General features: G+C 49.6%; 1 protein-coding gene and 1 long non-coding RNA gene across 4 annotated transcripts; both read right to left on the reverse strand.

The window, feature by feature from the left end:
• Positions 1 to 880: 880 nt before the first annotated feature.
• Positions 881 to 13919, reverse strand: LOC133371698 (nucleoside diphosphate kinase A-like). Of its 3 annotated transcripts, none has more exons than XM_061599379.1 (5): positions 13680 to 13919; positions 6484 to 6614; positions 5422 to 5523; positions 3756 to 3868; positions 881 to 1261 (listed from the first exon to the last, which is right to left on the reverse strand). In XM_061599379.1, the coding sequence occupies exons 1-5, from the start codon at positions 13789 to 13791 to the stop codon at positions 1141 to 1143; spliced, it is 579 nt and encodes a 192-aa protein (XP_061455363.1). In that variant the 5' UTR covers positions 13792 to 13919; the 3' UTR covers positions 881 to 1140. The 3 variants fall into 3 exon arrangements, with proteins under 3 accessions (XP_061455363.1, XP_061455361.1, XP_061455362.1); XM_061599377.1 differs by having other exon boundaries at positions 5461 to 5523; positions 13680 to 13893; XM_061599378.1 differs by lacking the exon at positions 3756 to 3868 and having other exon boundaries at positions 13680 to 13896.
• Positions 7656 to 13669, reverse strand: LOC133371699 (uncharacterized). The gene is made up of 2 exons (XR_009759364.1): positions 12590 to 13669; positions 7656 to 12476 (listed from the first exon to the last, which is right to left on the reverse strand). It is a non-coding gene; the product is annotated as an uncharacterized LOC133371699 (long non-coding RNA).
• Positions 13920 to 17361: the final 3442 nt, after the last annotated feature.

Raw genomic sequence — 17361 nt, forward strand, 5'->3', positions numbered from 1 at the left:
AGACAATGGCATTGCCTTCAAAGAGTAAATGTGCTTAAGATTGTGCTGCTAATTATATATCGCTCATGTAAACATATGGCTTGCCCCAGAGAATCAGGCCAATATCGCCGCCTCTCCCAGAATCTATGTCAAAGTTCAGAATTCACAAGAAGGCAGCGACGTCTGTTTTTAGCTCAGAAAGCAGCATATCTCTCCCGCTCACCTGCCTGCCCTTGAAGATCTTCACGTGAGCAATGACATGCTTTCTGTGGATGTTATAGGATTCAAAATCCTCAACAAAGAAAACCTTTAAGCACGTACATGCTTTTCTAGGGCAAGGAACATCGGCCTGACTACAGACTCGGATTTATCTCAATCTGGCTCTTGCATCACAGGGAGGTTCGAAACAAAACTACTTGGTGTATGCTGAACTCCAGTTCTGGGAAACGTTGGCTTTTATTTGACTTTCCTTGCTGCATCTGCACTTAGATCTAGTGTGAAAAGCAAGCAAAGCCAGTAGGATCCTCACCCCTGCCTTAAGAGCTGCCCATCTGGACAGGTCTGTAGTAGCCGGGGGGGGGCTGCCCTGGCAAAAAAATTAACCCCTCCCCCCCCACTAACAATTAATTAAATTTAGGCTGCCTATGGGCCTGCCCCTGGAAGCAGGCAGGCAGAGAGAGAGAGGTATGAGGCTGACGTTTTCAGCGCATCAAATGCTAAGGCACGCTCTAGAGTGCATGGCCTGTCTATCTCCAGCCTGCCTCATGGGGGATGCTAACCGTTCAGGTGATCGCCATGGAAATTGTAAGTCTTCTTTCCGTCTCTGTGAGATCTGGCACGATAGGCAGGTTGCTGGCTGGCCAAAACACAGACTTCAATTACCAGGGCACAGACAACAGAATCAGGTTTGTACAAACGAGTTTTCTTTTTTAATGTGAGTTCTGTTAAGACCCGTATTCCGTGGCTTTTCTGCCACAGATGTAAATCTTTCCGCTCAATGGCAGAGCCAAAGTGGTTGAAGTGCAACATCACACACACACACACAACCCTCCTGTCCAGCCTATGATGCACAGGCCAGAACACGGCTCACTTCAGAAAGGCAGCCCATGGGCAGAGGTAGTAGATCCCGTGTCAGCGTGTGGGCTGGGCCAGGCCAGGCCCTCAATGTTCATACATGATTTTGTGATTGCAACAATCCCAGTCTATCAGCTCGTTGCTGCGGAACCACAGGCTGATCTCCCTCTGGGCCGTCTCCACGGAGTCGCTGGCATGGACCACGTTCCTGTTTCCAGAGAAAACGTCACAATGAGGGCACATCATACATTAATGTCCAACGTACCTAACCACTGCAAAAAAAATATCCATTTTATATCATAGGAACATCATACAAACTCTCTGAAGCTGCCTTATACTGAGTCAGACCCACTGGTGCATCTAGCTCATTATTGTCAACACTGACTGGCAGAGCCTCTCCAGTAGTTCAGGCAGGAGTCTCTTCCAGCCCTTACTGATGCCCCGGTGATGCCAGGGATTGAACCTGGGACCTTCCACATGCAAGACAGATGCTCTATTACTGAGCTATGGTCGCCTTTAACTGCCATCGCCTATTCCCCCAAAGCATTATGTAGCTGGATGAGGGTGCCAAGAATTCCCTGCTGAAGATCTCTAGCCTCCCCTTTGCAGAACCTCAGTTCCTAGGATTCCCCAGGAAGGAATGGCTGTGTAGTGTGCATGCATCTTCCTGTGAGGAACTCTAGCACAGTACGTTGAACCATCCTCATCTGATGCAGTAAAATCATTTACAAGTGTTTCCCTGGATAAGAGTCTCCAGAGGCAAAACAACCTTCCCAGGGGACGATAATATCCATTCTACACATGCATAATACCGTAAGGAGCCTGCTGGATTGGGACGGTGGCCTATCTAGTCCAGCATCCAGTTCTCACAGTGGCCAACCAGATGCCTGCGGGAAGCCCTGAGTGCAAGAGCACTTTCTGCTCCTGCAGTTTCCAGCAATAGAAACATACTGTCTCCAGCAGTGGAGGCAGAGCATAGCCATCATGGCTAATAGCCCCTGACAGCCTTATCCTCCATAAATTTGTCTAATCCACTTTTTGAAACCATGGCATTTGGAATCAGCAGAAGTGTGGTTAAAGTAGACTATACCACTTCAGGCTCCAGATGGGGAAAATCTTTAGATCGGTCACCCAAATAAAAACACTCTGCAAGTAGAAGCTAGCACATCAGGGGAAAATGTTGAGGCTGGTCTGCTCTTGCTCTGCTAGATTTCTACTAACGAGTTCTTTTTAAAAAATGCATGAAAGGGAGAAATCAAATGTGATCCTGCCCCCCCATCTGCATTTCCCCTTGGCCTAGTCCAGTCTACCATCTTTTTCTGCTGTAAGGGTAGATGGTTGTTAACGTGGCTCCCTCCAAAATAAGGGATCTAGAACGAATTTTAAACCAAGAATATCTACCAATGAAATTTGATGTTATTTACAACCGAGAAGGAAAATGAGAAAGAAAGCAATGATCACACTGACATGCAACATAACATGTAGGAGGAACTAATGATGAAATTTCAGCATGTTCCTGATTAGTTGACCTAAACTGAGTATTTCCTTTTTTCCCCTTACTGGTATAGCACAGTGGGGAGGAGAGCCTGGCTGGGAGTCCAGAGTCTGCGAGTTCAAATCCCTGCTCGGATCTCCTTGCTGTCAAGGGCCAGCTAAAGATCACCCCCACAGGGAGTGGCTCAGGGGTTACGTGCCCTGCCACCTGTGCAGCCGTGGGCAAGCTGCATAGCCCCAAGGAGCCCAGTTGCACCCCAACTGGCAGTTGCGGACAAGGAAGGAGCTGGCTTGTGCAGCTGTGGCAAGCTGAGCAGGCCCTAGCCAGCTGGGGAGGACTAGCCTCAGAGGGAGGCAATGGTAAACCCCCTCTGAATACCGCTTACCATGAAAACCCTATTCATAGGGTCGCCATAAGTCGGGATCGACTTGAAGGCAGCCCATTTTTATACATCACAATGTTAAACGCTGGTTTCTAATTTCTGATCCAGAAACCTCATTTTCCATACTGGTTCTCTTAGACAGCTGCACGACAGCAGGAACCACTCTAGTGCATACTTAACCAAATAGCTAACCAGACCCTGTTTGCCAGGAAACAGACTTCAACTAAGACAGTTGCAATCATTACAGAGATGGTTTTCAGGCGTGAGACTCTAGTCCAAGCTTGAACCTTGCAGCATCAGTCAAATCAAGACTGGGCTGGCTGGGCATATCTCAGTGGTCAAGTATCCACCTTGCAAGCAGGTTCAGTCCCCGGCATCTCCTGATAGGGCTAGGATTGTCCCTTGTCTGAAACCTTGGATGGCTGCTGCCAGTCAGTGCAGACAGTAAATTATGGAATTCACTCCCATAGGAGGCAGTGATGGCCACCAACCTGGAGGGCTTTAAAAGAGGATTAGACAAATTCATGGAGGATAAGGCCATCAATGGCTACCAGCCATGTTGGCTAGGCTCTGCCTCCACAGTTAGAGGCAGCATGCTTCCGATTACCACTTGCTGGAACCCGCAGGAAGGGAGAAGGCTCTTGCACTCAGGTCCTGCTTGTGGGCTTCCCTTTGGGGCATCTGGTTGGCCACTGTGAGAACTGGATGTTGGACTAGACGGGCCACTGGCCTGATCCAGTAGGCTCTTTTTATGTTCTTAATGGGTCTGGCTCAGTATAAACCACAGGCCTTCCTGCGGCCTTGGCTATTTCGTCCCACTCATACCTGCTGACGTGGATGCTAAAGTCTCCCCGGATAGTGCCGGGCTTGGCTTCTGTGGGATTTGTCTCCCCTACCATTGCCCGGGAGGTTTTGACAACGTTGTAACCTTCCCAGACCTGCAAGAGAGTCGGAGCAGCATCAGAAAGGATAAAGACCAAACGTCCCAACATCCCCACAAAGAGCTAACCTAGAAAATGTGTAAGCTCCGTATTAGTGCCCTTAAGCACAGAGGTTCCCTGCCTACAACATAAACGGTCAGTGCAGGGAGCCCAGTCTGTCTGGGGACCCCAGTCCATCTGGAGCCCCTAGCAGCAGTGGAGCCTGGTCCCTTAGCGCAAACGTAGCAGTGCCCCATTTAACCTGTCTTAGCTCCCACCTGCTAGGAGGATGTCCCTGGGAATCTGCTTCCTCAGTCTCACTTGGCTGGGAGGGGAACTCGATTCAACTGAATTTATCAAATCTGCACTTTGCAAAACAACACGACAGGCGAAACACAGCCCTCCTTCGAAATTCCCACTCAACCGAATTTTGCAATACAGTTCTCCAACCAAGCAACCTTTGTGAAAATGTGTAGGCCAGAGGGAAGCATAAACATGAGCACCGTAGGGAAAATAACGTACAAACCTCAGCAGTACGTTAGGATAAACAGCTTGCAAAAAAAAAAGGCATATGTTAGTCAAAACGGTGGGCAAAAATGTATTTAGCGGGAGAGATGCTCACTCAAAACGCTGGAGGATTTTCATGAGGATTCTCAAAAAGAAAAACCACAAATTGCTGCAGAAAGGTGGAGAGCTGAATTTAAGGTTGGAAGAACGAGGAACGGAGGAAACCGAAATGGATCGATTTTTCCATCCCTAGTTTTGCAGAACTCGGCAGGGAGGAGGATGGAGGCACATCAGCAGGCTCTACTTGCCATTGGCTTTGACCCCACTTGCTGTTGGCCTCCCTCCCTTCTGCCCACCGGTCCCAGACTGGCACCAGCCAGCTCTGCCTAGCAGTCGAGGGCCGGGGGGAGGTTAACCCTTTGTCCTTAGCTATGACCCCAGTTTGGATCAGGCCCACCACCAGCAGCAATTTGCATAGGAAAATCTCCCACTGAAGCGAGCGGGAGCTTTTCCCCTCTTTGCAAAGCGCCTAGGTGGTTTGACATGGATGCAAAACTGTTCCCTCTATATCCAGGAGCGTCCTGAAAGCATCAGCCAGGCTTACAGTTGGCAGGCCACAATGGCCTATGCCTACGGATGACTTTAAAAGAGGATTAAACAAATTCATGGAGGCTGAGGACGGCTATGCTCTACCTCCTCTGTCAGAGGCAGTATACCTCTCAGCACCAGTTGCTGGGAATCCTAAGTGGGGAGAGGGCTCTTGCGCTCAGGTCCTGCTTGCAGGCTTCCCGTTGGGGCATCTGGTTGGCCACTGTGAGGATAGGAGGCTGGACTAGATGGACCACTGGCCTGACCCAGCAGCAGGACTTTCCTTATGTTCTTATGAATAACAGGAAGGGAAGGGCACTTGCCTTTATGCCCTACCTGCTGGCTTCCTGGAGGATTCTGATTGGCCACTGTGAGGACAGGAGCCTGGACTAGATGGGCCACTGGCCTGATCCAGCAGGGCTCTTGTTATGGTCCTGACAGAGGGGAGGCAAGGGGGGGGAGGGAGGCTGCCTTACCATGGCAACCACAGGCCCCGAAGTCATGTACTGAATCACCTCTTGATAGAACGGCTTCCTGCGCAGCTCGTGGTAATGTTCTGTTAGGATGCCTTCGTTGGCCTGCCAAAACAATTAAAAAATATCTACTGTTCCATAAATCTATCGATGTACTGTACATTCGTAAAAAACAGGTTACATTATCAATATGGTTCATAAACATAAAGTAGTGCAAGCTTTTTTAACCTGATCATAGGGACCAACGGTGTGTGTGTGTGATCCATTGTGTCCCACCCGCCCCCTTCCAGAGTGTACCCCACAGGCAGGTAGCCTTTTTCGGCCAAGAGGGCCGTGCTGTTTCATAGCAAATCTTCAGGGCTCTGCGTGTGTGTGTGTGTGTGTGTGTGTAATGGCAGCAACGGGCTTGGCCACTCTATTTATTTGTTTATTTATTAGATTTATATCCCGCCCTTTCTCCCAGTAGAAACCCAGGGCGCCACACAAAAGAACTAAAAACACTCTAAAATATGGTAAAAACAGACTTTAAAATATATTACAACACAGCCTGAAAAACATATTAAAACAAACCATCTTCTTCAAAAAAATCTTTAAAAACATCTTTTTTTAAAAAAAAATCTTTAAAAACATATCAAAAAGCAATTCCAACAGACAGATGCAGACTGGGATAAGGCCTCTACTGAAAAAGCTTGCACATGCATGCACCCATACCTGGCCCATCCATGCACACACACCTTCGCCCCCCCCTTAAAGGGGAGGGGAGATTGCTAAAGGAGATTATTTATTTTATTTATTTATTTCATTTAATTTATAAACCGCCCGTAGCTAATAGCTCTCTGGGCGGTGTACAAGGTTAATGCTCCCTTCCCTGCAGTCTGCTTGCCTGCTAGCTGATACTGCCAAGCAGCAGCCTCAGAGCCTTCTCCTTTGAGCTCCCGGCGTCGTGGGCCACCTGGTAACTCTCCCTATTACACGCGTCGAGCACTGCAAAAACAGGAAGGAGCGCTCCAGTCTGCTCCGAGGCTTCCCGAGCACTGACTTCCCCGTCTCGCCCAATGAGCGTACCTGGAGCAACTTGAGACCCACGAGCTTGAAGCCACGTTTTTCAAAGCGCTTGATCACATCCCCCACCAGCCTCCTCTGCACCCCGTCTGGCTTCACAGCTATCAGCGTGCGCTCCTGCAGCCCAGCCACGCCTGTTGAGCAAAGAAAGGAAGGTTGGAACCAGAGGTCTTAAGAACCCTCATGGCTGTAGGTCGGTGCCAAAGAACTTGAACCCGGGGTCATCCATCGTGCACTGCAAGCTGCTTGGAGTCGTGGGAAAACAGGGTGGTGCAGCAGTTAGAGAAAGAGTGTGGAACCTTAGGTCCATTTTTCCCCCAAATGCGGCCCTCCAAGCCTCTCTGTCTGGCCCCCGGGACCCTCCCCAGGTCCCACACACTCCTCCAATTTGTCTACCTGGCTGCAGTGGTGGCTGGTGCTCATTGGGACTGGCGGGGCGGAAGGGAGGGAGCCCAGCCATAGTGGCACCGGAGCCAATGACAAAGCAGAGCCAACAAATCTGGGCTCCTGCTGGGAGGAAGGGCGGGATATAAATCAAATAATAAATAAACAAATTCTAGTTTTGCCCCCATCCTCTTCCCTACTGAGTTCCACAAGAGCAACCCTGACACTAAGCAGTGCTACCTCTGTCCCTGGATTGGTGGCAAGCTAAGAAGGCAGGCTGGCTGAGGGCAGGCTGATGTTGGTGGGCAAGCGCCCCAGTCACCCTCATGGAGCAGCCTTCACAGCCCGGCTGGAAAGTGCCCTCGAATCATAATAATGCTACTTGCTTGCCTGGATGCAGAGATACATATAGAGGCTTCCGGCCTTTGCCTTGCTGAACGGCATCCCAGTGTACAAAGCCAAGAGTCACATTTGTTGCCCTGTTCATCACTGGCCTGTAGCCCCTGGTTGGTTTCCTGTGAGGGAATGGGGACCAGTAAAGGTTCCCCATCCCTGGGCTTAGATTGTCAGATTTGCACCGGGATCCAAAGCCCTATTCGGACACCATGAGGCTCACTGGGTGGCCTTGGGTTAGGGTCTTTCCCTTAGCCTAATCTACCACCTCACAGGATTGTTGTGAGAAGATGAAATCAGAGCAGGAACTATATACAGTAGGGCCCCGCTTTACAGCGATTCGCTAATACAGCGGTCTCATTGAGACACAATTAGACTAAAGCCCCACTCATATGGTGCTTGTTCCGCTTTTACGGCGGTTTCTGGGCATCGCGCACCATTCTATTCAATGGGTTCCGCTTTACAGTGGTGTTTGCTTTACAGCGGGGGTCCAGAACATGACCCGCCGTATGAGTGGGGCCCTACTGTACGCAGCCCCAACCAACTAAAGGCCGAGCAGAACATTTAAACAGGGAGTTCTTCCCTACAGATGTCACGATGGCAGCAGAGAAGGCCTCTCCTCACCCTGTGATCAGTTCCCGGCCTGAAGATCTGCAGAGAGACATTTAATTTGCTCTTTAGAGTTGCCAAGAGTGGGTGGCATGCAAAGATGCCTCTGGGGAGATGCCTCTGGAGGACGCTGGGAAATCCAAGCCTCGAGTCCCAGCCTGGGAGCAGAGCGGACACAAGGCCTCCCGGGAGAAGCCCCTGTTTATGTAGCTTCATCTCTGGCATAGCAGAGTGTGATCTGTCTTGCGTGGGATGGGAGAGAGAGAGACAGCCGGAGGCAGAGAATGTTACGGGTTTTCCAAGCTGTGTTCTGGGGAAAACCAGAACTCCTTTTTTATCAGCCAATCCACAGGGGTGGAAGCTGATCTGTAATGAAAATCAACACTGGGATCAGCTTCTCTGACGGCCAACTTGGCCACCAATCACCTTCTCTTCCCTTGCCGTGTGCAGCCGAGGTGTGTGAGTCTTTGCAATTTGCAAGAGGTACCATTGAGGCCCAAACGGGCACGATCAACATCTTGTGTGAACGGAGCATAACAGAACAGGGGCAGCCGAGTTATAACGCCCTTGCCGATGTTGATAGGCTTTTCAATTTATTTCACAAAATGTACATAGCCGCGTACGCAACAGAAGACCTCCCAGCAATTTACAAAGAACCCCGGCAATCTTCTGCCATGGTGGGGTTTCTAGGTCAACAACATCCAGAGATCACCCCCTGCCTTAGAATATGACCCAGAAAGCAGTATGTAAAGGTCCTCTGGGGTTCTTCAGTAGATTATCGATTAAAAGTGAGACCTGTTCAGTGTTGCAGCCAGCCAGCCCTTCTTTCAGGATACTCCATTCCACTTCTCCCTCCGCCCTCTTGTTTTCTGTAGGTCATTTTCCTGGACTTTGATTTAAACCTTTTGCATGTATACATTTAAGAAGACAGAGCATCATAGGGAAGGTAGGAAGGTGCCTTCCAGAGTCAGATCGTTGGTCCATCTAGGCCAGTAGTGTCTACACTGACTGGAAGCAGCTCCCCAGGATTTCAGACAGGAGTCTCTTTCAGCCCAACCTGGACCTGTCGGGGATTGAACCCGGGACCTCCTGCATGGAAAGTAGTTGCTCTGCCATCGAGCTAAGGCTGTTCCCCTAGATAGGTAGCATCTATACTCAAGGTGATTTGTCGCCATTCCCTAATTCTAAAATGGCACCAAGGTACATTACAGTTCATGGGTGTGAATCTTATTGATTGGATCAGGATAAATTTCCTTTTAAGAAAAGCTTTCACCCTTCTTAGGGCTATGTCTGAACTTGACATCGAAAAGAGGATATACTACATTTTCTGGACCGTTGTTCTATCTCTGAATGTATCCTGAGACAGTTTCTCTGTGCATTTCAGGAGCGTGCCCAAAGTGGTGAACATCAGACTATTGCTAAGGCAATAAAGCCAAACACAGAGATTGTGGCCAAATTTCCCATCGCGGTTACTCGGATCCTCGGACAGGAGATTATAAGACTGTAACGGGTTTAACCACTGTTGGCGTTTCATAACATTTGCTCTGAAAAAGGATTTGCTTTTGCAGGACTGCTGTGTTTTTTCTGTGTGCGTGTGCTATGACTGGCAAATCAAAACTGAACTTCTCTACAAGCAGATTATCAGAGAGGCAATGGGAAGGTTGCTCCACTACTTAAACAGCTTCTGCTTAGGAACCACCACCCCTCCCAAGTTTGGGAAAAACTGAAAAGGGTAAAAGCTTCAATGCACATCAGTGCCCCCATCTACCTCCTTTCCCAAAGGTGGGTGGAATTGCAGCCTGGAAGGCACAGAAGTGGCAGATGCCAGCTGGGAGCAGCCGTAAAAATAAGTATAGATCAAGGAACCACAGTAAGTCTTGTTGTTATATGCCTTCAAGTTGATTACGACTTATGGAGACCCTATGAATCAGCGACCTCCAGTAGCATCTCTTATAAACCACCCTGTTCAGATCTTGTAAGTTCGGGTCTGGGCTTCCTTTATGGAATCAATCCATCTCTTGTTTGGCCTTCCTCTTTTTCTACTCCCTTCTGCTTTTCCCAGCATTATGGTCTTTTCTAGCGAATCACGTCTTCTCATTAGGTGTCCAAAGTATGATAACCTTGGTTTCATTATTTTGGCTTCTAGTGATAGTTCTGGTTTAGTTTGTTCTAACACCCAATTATTTGTCTTTTTTGCAATCCATGGTATGTGTAAAGCTCTCCTCCAACACCACATTTCAAATGCGTTGATTTTTCTCTTATCTGCTGTTCAAAGTACTTCCTGCACATTTGGGGGGGAGGGGACACCTTCAAGGCCAACAGACAGATTTACCGTGGCATACATTTGCGTAGGCTAGGTTGGATCCCCTGTCAGATGCAACACCTGCATTTGACAGAGTAGGGTCTAGTAATCTGCAAAAGTTTATGCCACAGTGAATCTGCTAGTTAGTCTTTGAAGGTGCCGACTGCCAGGAGGCTCTTTTGGGGGCATTTGCTAGAATAAACATAATTAGTTGCTCCTCTGGAAAGGGTATATCTATGACTGCATAATCCTTGCAATAGTCCTGCAACATAGGCCAGTTAGAATCCATTTGTCTTTCATCAAGCTATCTTAAAATGTAGGTATCTTGGGGGAAGAGGGAAGCCGATTTGAGGATCCCCCCTTCCCCTGCCTAAAAAGAGCAATCAGTTATGTTATCCAAGGGCTCAATTCTCCAGGAAGTGGGAGGGGGGAAAGTGACAGACTTCATACCTAAACACGTAGGCAAGCCATGCTGATCTGTTATTGTGGGAGGGGGTGGGAATCCAAAAGCCACCTTTATAAGGAGCAAGACAATCATAGTAGAGTTGGAAGGGTCCTGTAAGGCCATCAAGTCCAACCCCCTACTCAATGCAGGAATCCAGCTTAAAGCATCCCCATCAGGTGGCTGTCCAGTTGCCTCTGGAATGCCTCCAGTGTTGGAGAGCGCACCAGCTCCCTAGGTCATTGGTTCCATTGTCATACCACTCTAACAGGAAGCTTTTCTTGATGTTCAGCAAAAATCTAACTTTCTGCAACTTGAGCCTATTATTCCATGTCCTGCACTCTGGGACGATGAAGAAGAGATCCTGGCCCTCCTCTGTGTGGCAACCTTTCAAGGACTTGAACAGTGCAATCCTATCTCCCCTCAGTCTCAAGGCTAAACATGCCCAGTTCTTTCAGTCTCTCCTTATAGGGCTTTGTTTCCAGTCTGCTGATCATCGTTGCCCTCCTCTGAATCTGTTCCAGTTTATCTGCATCCTTCTTAAAGTGTGGTATCCAGAACTGGACGCAGTACTCAAGATGAGGCTTAATCAGTGCTGAACAGAGGGGAACTAGTACTTCACATGATTTGGATACTATACTATTAATGCAGCTTAAAATAGCATTTGCCTTTTTTGCAGCCACATTACACTGTTGGCTCATATTCAGCTTGTGGTCAACGATTCCAAGATCCTTCTCACATGTAGTATTGCTGAGCCATCTATCCCCCATCACAGTAGTGAGCAAGCTCTTGAATTCTACAGGATGGTTCTTCATGTTGTACGTTAAACAAAACAAGGGTGAGAGTGAGAGAAAAAACTAGGTGTGACACTGAAACCCCAAAGTCTGCCATTTGTATAACAATCTTCAGAGACATGGGCCTCAGCAGCTGCCTGATGCCAGCCCTGCTTGCCATTGCGTCAAGGAGAGAGGCTTTGGAATTGTCACCACCTGCAGCTTGATTTTCTTCTTAGCTGTTGTGTGGGGACCGACTTGCGGAGACCAAGTTTGCATGCTAAAAACCGAATGCCAGGAGCATCTAACCACCACACTGAGAGGCTATGCCAAAATGGGGCATTGAAAGACTGACAACAGGGGTGGAATCCCAGCTCCGTAAACACATAAGAACCACCTGTTGGATCAGGCCAGTGGCCCGTCTAGTCCAACATCCTGTTCACACAGCAGCCAACCAGATGACCGTGGGAAGCCCTCTAGTAGGACCTGAGCACAGCACTCTCCTCGCCTGCGGTCTCCAACAGCTGGCATTCCAAGCCTACTGCCTCGGGCAGTAAAGGCAGAACAAAGCCATCATGGCTAGTAGCCACGGATACCTTCATCCTCCATGCATTTGTCTAATCCTTGTTTAAAACCATCTGTAGCCATCACTGCATCTCGTAGAGCAAATTCCAGACTGTTGACAATGCACTGCAATAAAAAGTCCTTTCTTTAATCTGTCCTGAATCGCACAACATTCTGTTTAACCTAAGAACAGCCTGCTGGATGAGGCCAGTGGCCCATCTACTCCAGCGTCCTGGTCTCACCGTGGCCAGGCAGATGCCCATTATGGGAAGCCCGCAAGCAACTGGTTTTCAGAAGCAGATTACCTCTGATTATGGTGGCAGAGCACAGCCATCATGGCCAGTAGCCACTGATAGCCTTATCCGCCATGAATGTGTCTAATTCTCTTTCAAAGCCATCTGCGTTGGTGGCCATCGCTGCCTCTTGCGGGAGCGAATCCTGTAGCTCAACTCTGCGCTGGGTGAAGGAGTCCTTTCTTTGGTCTGCCTTGAATCTTCCAACATTCAGTTTCATTGGATATCCCCAAGTTCTTACGTTATGAGAGAGAGAGAGAGAGAAAACTTTTCTGTTCCCGCCTTCTCCACACTAGATCTTATTCTCCCAACGTGGCTATTCTAGAAATACGGAGAACTTGAAGCTCACCCTAAGCTGCAACTCTTCATGTGCCATCTGTGCAAGCATCCCAGAGGATGCCAAACTGGGCCATCAGAAAGAAATGCCAGGGTGCTGCGCTTGGAAAGGGATACCAGCTACTCTTTTTTCCAGCCCGTGCAATCCAAGGAAATGCCAAGGGTGGTGCAGCCCACCTAAATCTCTTGCCCCGAAGGTGATGCCAAGCTGAGTAGGGGGTGCAAACCTTCCCATTCCCTCAAGGAACACCCAATGAGAGTGCTCTTGGAAAACACTGCCAACTTGTATTCTCAAAGGTGCGTGGCACGTACGACACATAGGAAGCTGCGAGCCACACCACCGATCCAACTAGCTAAGGGCAGTCTGCACTGACTGGCAGCGGCTCGCCAGGGTTTCAGGCAGGCGCCTCTCCCAGCCCTGCTGGGGATTGAACCTGGGCCCTTCTGCATGCAGGGCAGATGCTCTGCCGCTGTGCTAGCAGGGAATCCAGAAGGCATAGAATCATAGAATAGTAGAGTTGGAAGGGACCTATAAGGCCATCGAATCCAACCCCCTGCTCAATGCAGGAATTTAAATCAAAGCATCTCTGCTTAATGCAGAGGTGGGTGAGCGGCGGTGACCCTCAAGCATCGGACTCCGGACTCCCATCAGCCCCAGCCAGCATGGCCAACGGTCAGGGAGAATGGGAAGTGTACTCCAGCAACATCTAGAGGAGCCACAGGTTCTTCTGCCCTGGAGAGAGGGAGGGACGAAGAGAGCTGCGCGGGGGGGGGGCGTTTGCAAGCCGAGCAAAATGTGCCCGCCGGCGCAGGGAACGCCGCTCGAAGGAACGGCCAGGCGGGGTGGCGGCGGCGAACTTGGATGGGCCAACCCGAGCAGGCACCGGGGAGTGCCAACGCGGGCGCGCATCCCCAAGGATTGCCCCAAGGCGCTCCCGAGCGCGCGTTCCCCCCAGGCTAGCACGCGCGGGGTGGGCAAGCCTGCCCGCCGATCATCGACATCGACGCTGCCGGTTGGGCCGAAAGGAGCCTAGCCTGGCCTGGAGTCCAGCGTCCAGCGTCCAGCGTCCAGCCCCCCTCCTCCTGGCGGCCGGGGCACTCACCCGTGCTGTACTGCTGCCCGCGATCGGAAGACGGGAGGCTGCCCAGACTCCGCTGCCCTTCCAGCAGCAACAGGCAGCGGCTCCGGCCCACGCAGCGCTGGAGGAAGCCCATGGTGGCCCGCCGGGCAGGAGGGGGCCGGCCCAGCCGGTTTATAGCCGGGAGCGGGAGCTTCTGCTGCGCCCCCGCCCCTGCCGACCCCCGGTCAGGCCAAGCCAGGCTCCCAGGAGGGCGGAGGAGGATGAGGAAGGCTCAGGTTACCGGCCCTCCCCTTAAAGAGGCCGGCGGCCAGCTGGACCCCGCCAGCCCCATCCTCCTGACGGGCAGCCCCCGACTGCCGGCCACATCCATAGCAAACCACGGCTCGTCCTGCTCAACCAGCCAGGCAGACCAGAGGCCACGGGGATGGGCGCCCCAACTCTTCGCTGCCTCGGCAGCCTCTTCGTCCGGTCCGGGGGCAGCCCTCCATTTCCTCCCCCTGGCTGTTCCAGCAGCAAGGAAAGGACCAGCTTGCTCAAGTGTTTTAGGGGGGCAGGGTGAAGAGAGAGAGAAAGAAATCTGCTTCTGTGTTCCCAGACAAAACCAGTGTTTTTTGTATTGAGGGGGTGGGGTGTCAGAGGGGGTATTTCTGAGACAGCAGAGGAAGACAGGAAGTGGGTTCGTGAAACTGGCTCAGACCTTTTAACCATCTAATGTTGGACATTCCCTCTCCCCGGAAGGGTACAATATTCCCACGTCGGCTCTTAAGTTGAAATCTAGTACATGCTATCAGTCAAAGATACACCAACTACTAGAGCAGGGAAAGCCAGGCCACGAGAATGGAAAACTTTGCTGGCACATTTCACTGAAATAATTATATATCCCTTTACCTGCCCCTCTCCTCCCTCAGTTTCCCGTGTGTTGTTTTAGATTGTAAGCTCCTCCCAACAGGGACCTTCTCTCAAGGAAGGGCCACAGCTCAGTGGTAGAGCATCTGTGTCACATGCAGAAGGTCCCAGGTTCAATCCCAAACCTTTGGCCTCCCCTGCGAAAAAGATCTTGCCTGAAGCGCTAGAGAGCTGCTGCCAGTCAGTGTCACCAACACTGAGCTAGATGGGCCAATGGTCTGACTAGGTATAAGGCAGCTTCCTATGTTCCTAATGAACAATGCAAGTTTAGCTTCCTTGGGAAGACGGTCACACTTTGGAACAGGGGTGTAGTGGTGCAGGGTCTCAGGGGTGTCTTAGACCCCTTACTTTTTTCAGAGCAGGGTCCCTATGTCTCTAGCATCCTATAAGACAATCAACATGAAAAGAGAGTATGTTAGTCATTGAGAAGAGTCTTCTAACATGCTTCCTTGTCCTGTGGAGCCAATCAGAGTGAAAGGAGGTGACTCAGCCACTGAGAAGACTCTCCTCCGCAGCTAACACACTCCCCCTTCCTGCTGATTGGCTCCTAGAGATATCTGTTGTTGTGGGAGAAGGTTTAAAAAGGATCTCATTCTTAACCCAGCAGCAAAGGAGGGGCCATGGCTGTGACTAACATGAAGGGACCCTGCATTCTGAATTTGCCAGTACACAACTGCTTTGGAATAGGTAACAGGGAATACACTCCATGGGGATTAAGCCTCAAAAGCAAGTGCAGCTAATTACTGTGTTCAGAACAAATAAAAAAAAACACCACTCACGTCTTTAATCTAGAATGTCTCTATCATCCCAAGAACAACACCCAGTGACGAACATGGGAGGGAGGAGAGTCTGGTTTCATGGACACTGGGTGCTCTTGCAGATAATACACAGAACATCTAATTAGAAGAGATTAAAAGGAACCACTAAAGAGGAAAGCACAAAAGCAGGACTACAGCTGAACGTCAAGAAGACTAAAGTAATGACAACACAAGATTGATGTAACTTTCAAGCTGACAATGAGGACATTGAACTCGTCAAAGATTATCAATACCGTGGCACAGTCATTAACCAAAAGGGAGACAATAGTCAAGAAATCAGAAGGCGGCTAGGACTGGGGAGGGCAGCTATGAGAGAACTAGAAATGGTCCTCAAATGCAAAGACGTATCACTGAACACCAAACTCAGGATCATGCAGACCATGGTATTCCCGATCTCTATGTATGGATGTGAGTTAACAGTGAAAAAAGCTAATAAGAGAAAAATCAACTCATTGGAAATGTGGTGTTGGAGGAGGGCTTTGTGGATACCATGGACTGCGAAAAAGACAAATAATTGAGGGTTAGAACAAATTAAACCAGAATGATCACTAGAGGCCAAAATGATGAAACTAAGGTTATTATACTTTGGACACATCATGAGAAGACATGATTCACTAGAAAAGACAATAATGCTGGGAAAAACAAAAGGGAGTCGAAAAAGAGGAAGGCCAAACAAGAAACGGATTGATTCCATAAAGGAAGCCACAGACCTGAACTTACAAGAGCTGAATGGGGTGGTTTATAAGAGATGCTATTGGACGTCGCTGATTCATAGGGTCGAAATTGACTTGAAGGCACATAACAACAAGAGGAATCACGAGGCCTGCAGGGGGAGAGCCAATCCTCCTTTCCCCATCTGTCAATACAGCTGCTTTTTACCTGGAAGTAGGACACCTTGCACAGAACATGTGCACCTTCCCCTTTTAATGGGATATGAATATTTGCAAGGAATGGTGAAATCCTCAGTCTGAAATGCACATATGCTGTTCTACTCACAACTTTTTTTTTGTTAGGGAATTTACAAACTTTAGAAAAGTGTTGCCCTTTAAGCCACATACAAGCCGAGGTTTGGTCCAAGAACGACAAGCTGTTCTTCCTTGACAAAAAGCAAGCCATTACAGAGATGGCATCACTAGCCTTCTTGCCAGGCATCTCCAATCATTAACTTGCCACCCTTTCAACAATGGAAGATGCTGCCTGATCACAACACTCTGCCCTGTGCATCTCCCTGGACTTGAACCTGCTTGTCGGAAATGTCTCCCAAAAACAGAGGTCTCCAACTCCCAGCCCCTGGGCCAAATTAATCCCTGAAGGGTCCCTCTCCAGCTGCCAACTGGATTGAGATTCTGTAGACACTGAAGGTTGAAAAAGTCCAGGAAAACATGGGGGTCCAAATCCCCACTCACGTCAAGTTCACTCTCTCCCCAGTCTAGCAGACCTTACAGGGGTGTTGCAAGGAGGAAAGCTCAATTGTGCTACCTAGAGCCAAGCGGGACAAGCATTTGGGCTGCCCCACTTGATTAAAAAAATCTTAGTTGATGAACTGTGTGATTTAACTGATCTACCAGTCTGATCAGTAGGAAGTGAGTATATTGTCCATGTCTGAAGAAGCAGAATAGTTTATGGAGGGGGGGGCTGTGGCCTTCCAAATGTTGTTGCCCCTTCCAACAGCTCCAGCCAGCATGGCCAAAGGTGAAGGATGTTGGGAACTGTAGTCCAACAACATCTGGAGGGCCAAAGGTTCCCCGTCCCTAGTTGAGATGATGCACAGAAATGGCACAGAAAAGATGCAATAAGAGAAGCAGGGAGGGACCCTTTTCAGATCAAGGGCCATATTTCCATCGGAACAATCTCCCAGGGGGCACATACCAGTGGTGGGCAGAGCAACAAATGAAGTTTACCTTTCTACAGCAGGTTAGTTTCTACACACGCCTCTGTCTGTTCTCCAATCAAGAGGCAGCATCAAAGTTGAAGGACAT

Source organism: Rhineura floridana, chromosome 17 (genome assembly GCF_030035675.1).
Source record: "Rhineura floridana isolate rRhiFlo1 chromosome 17, rRhiFlo1.hap2, whole genome shotgun sequence".
NCBI classification, from domain to species: domain Eukaryota; kingdom Metazoa; phylum Chordata; class Lepidosauria; order Squamata; family Rhineuridae; genus Rhineura; species Rhineura floridana.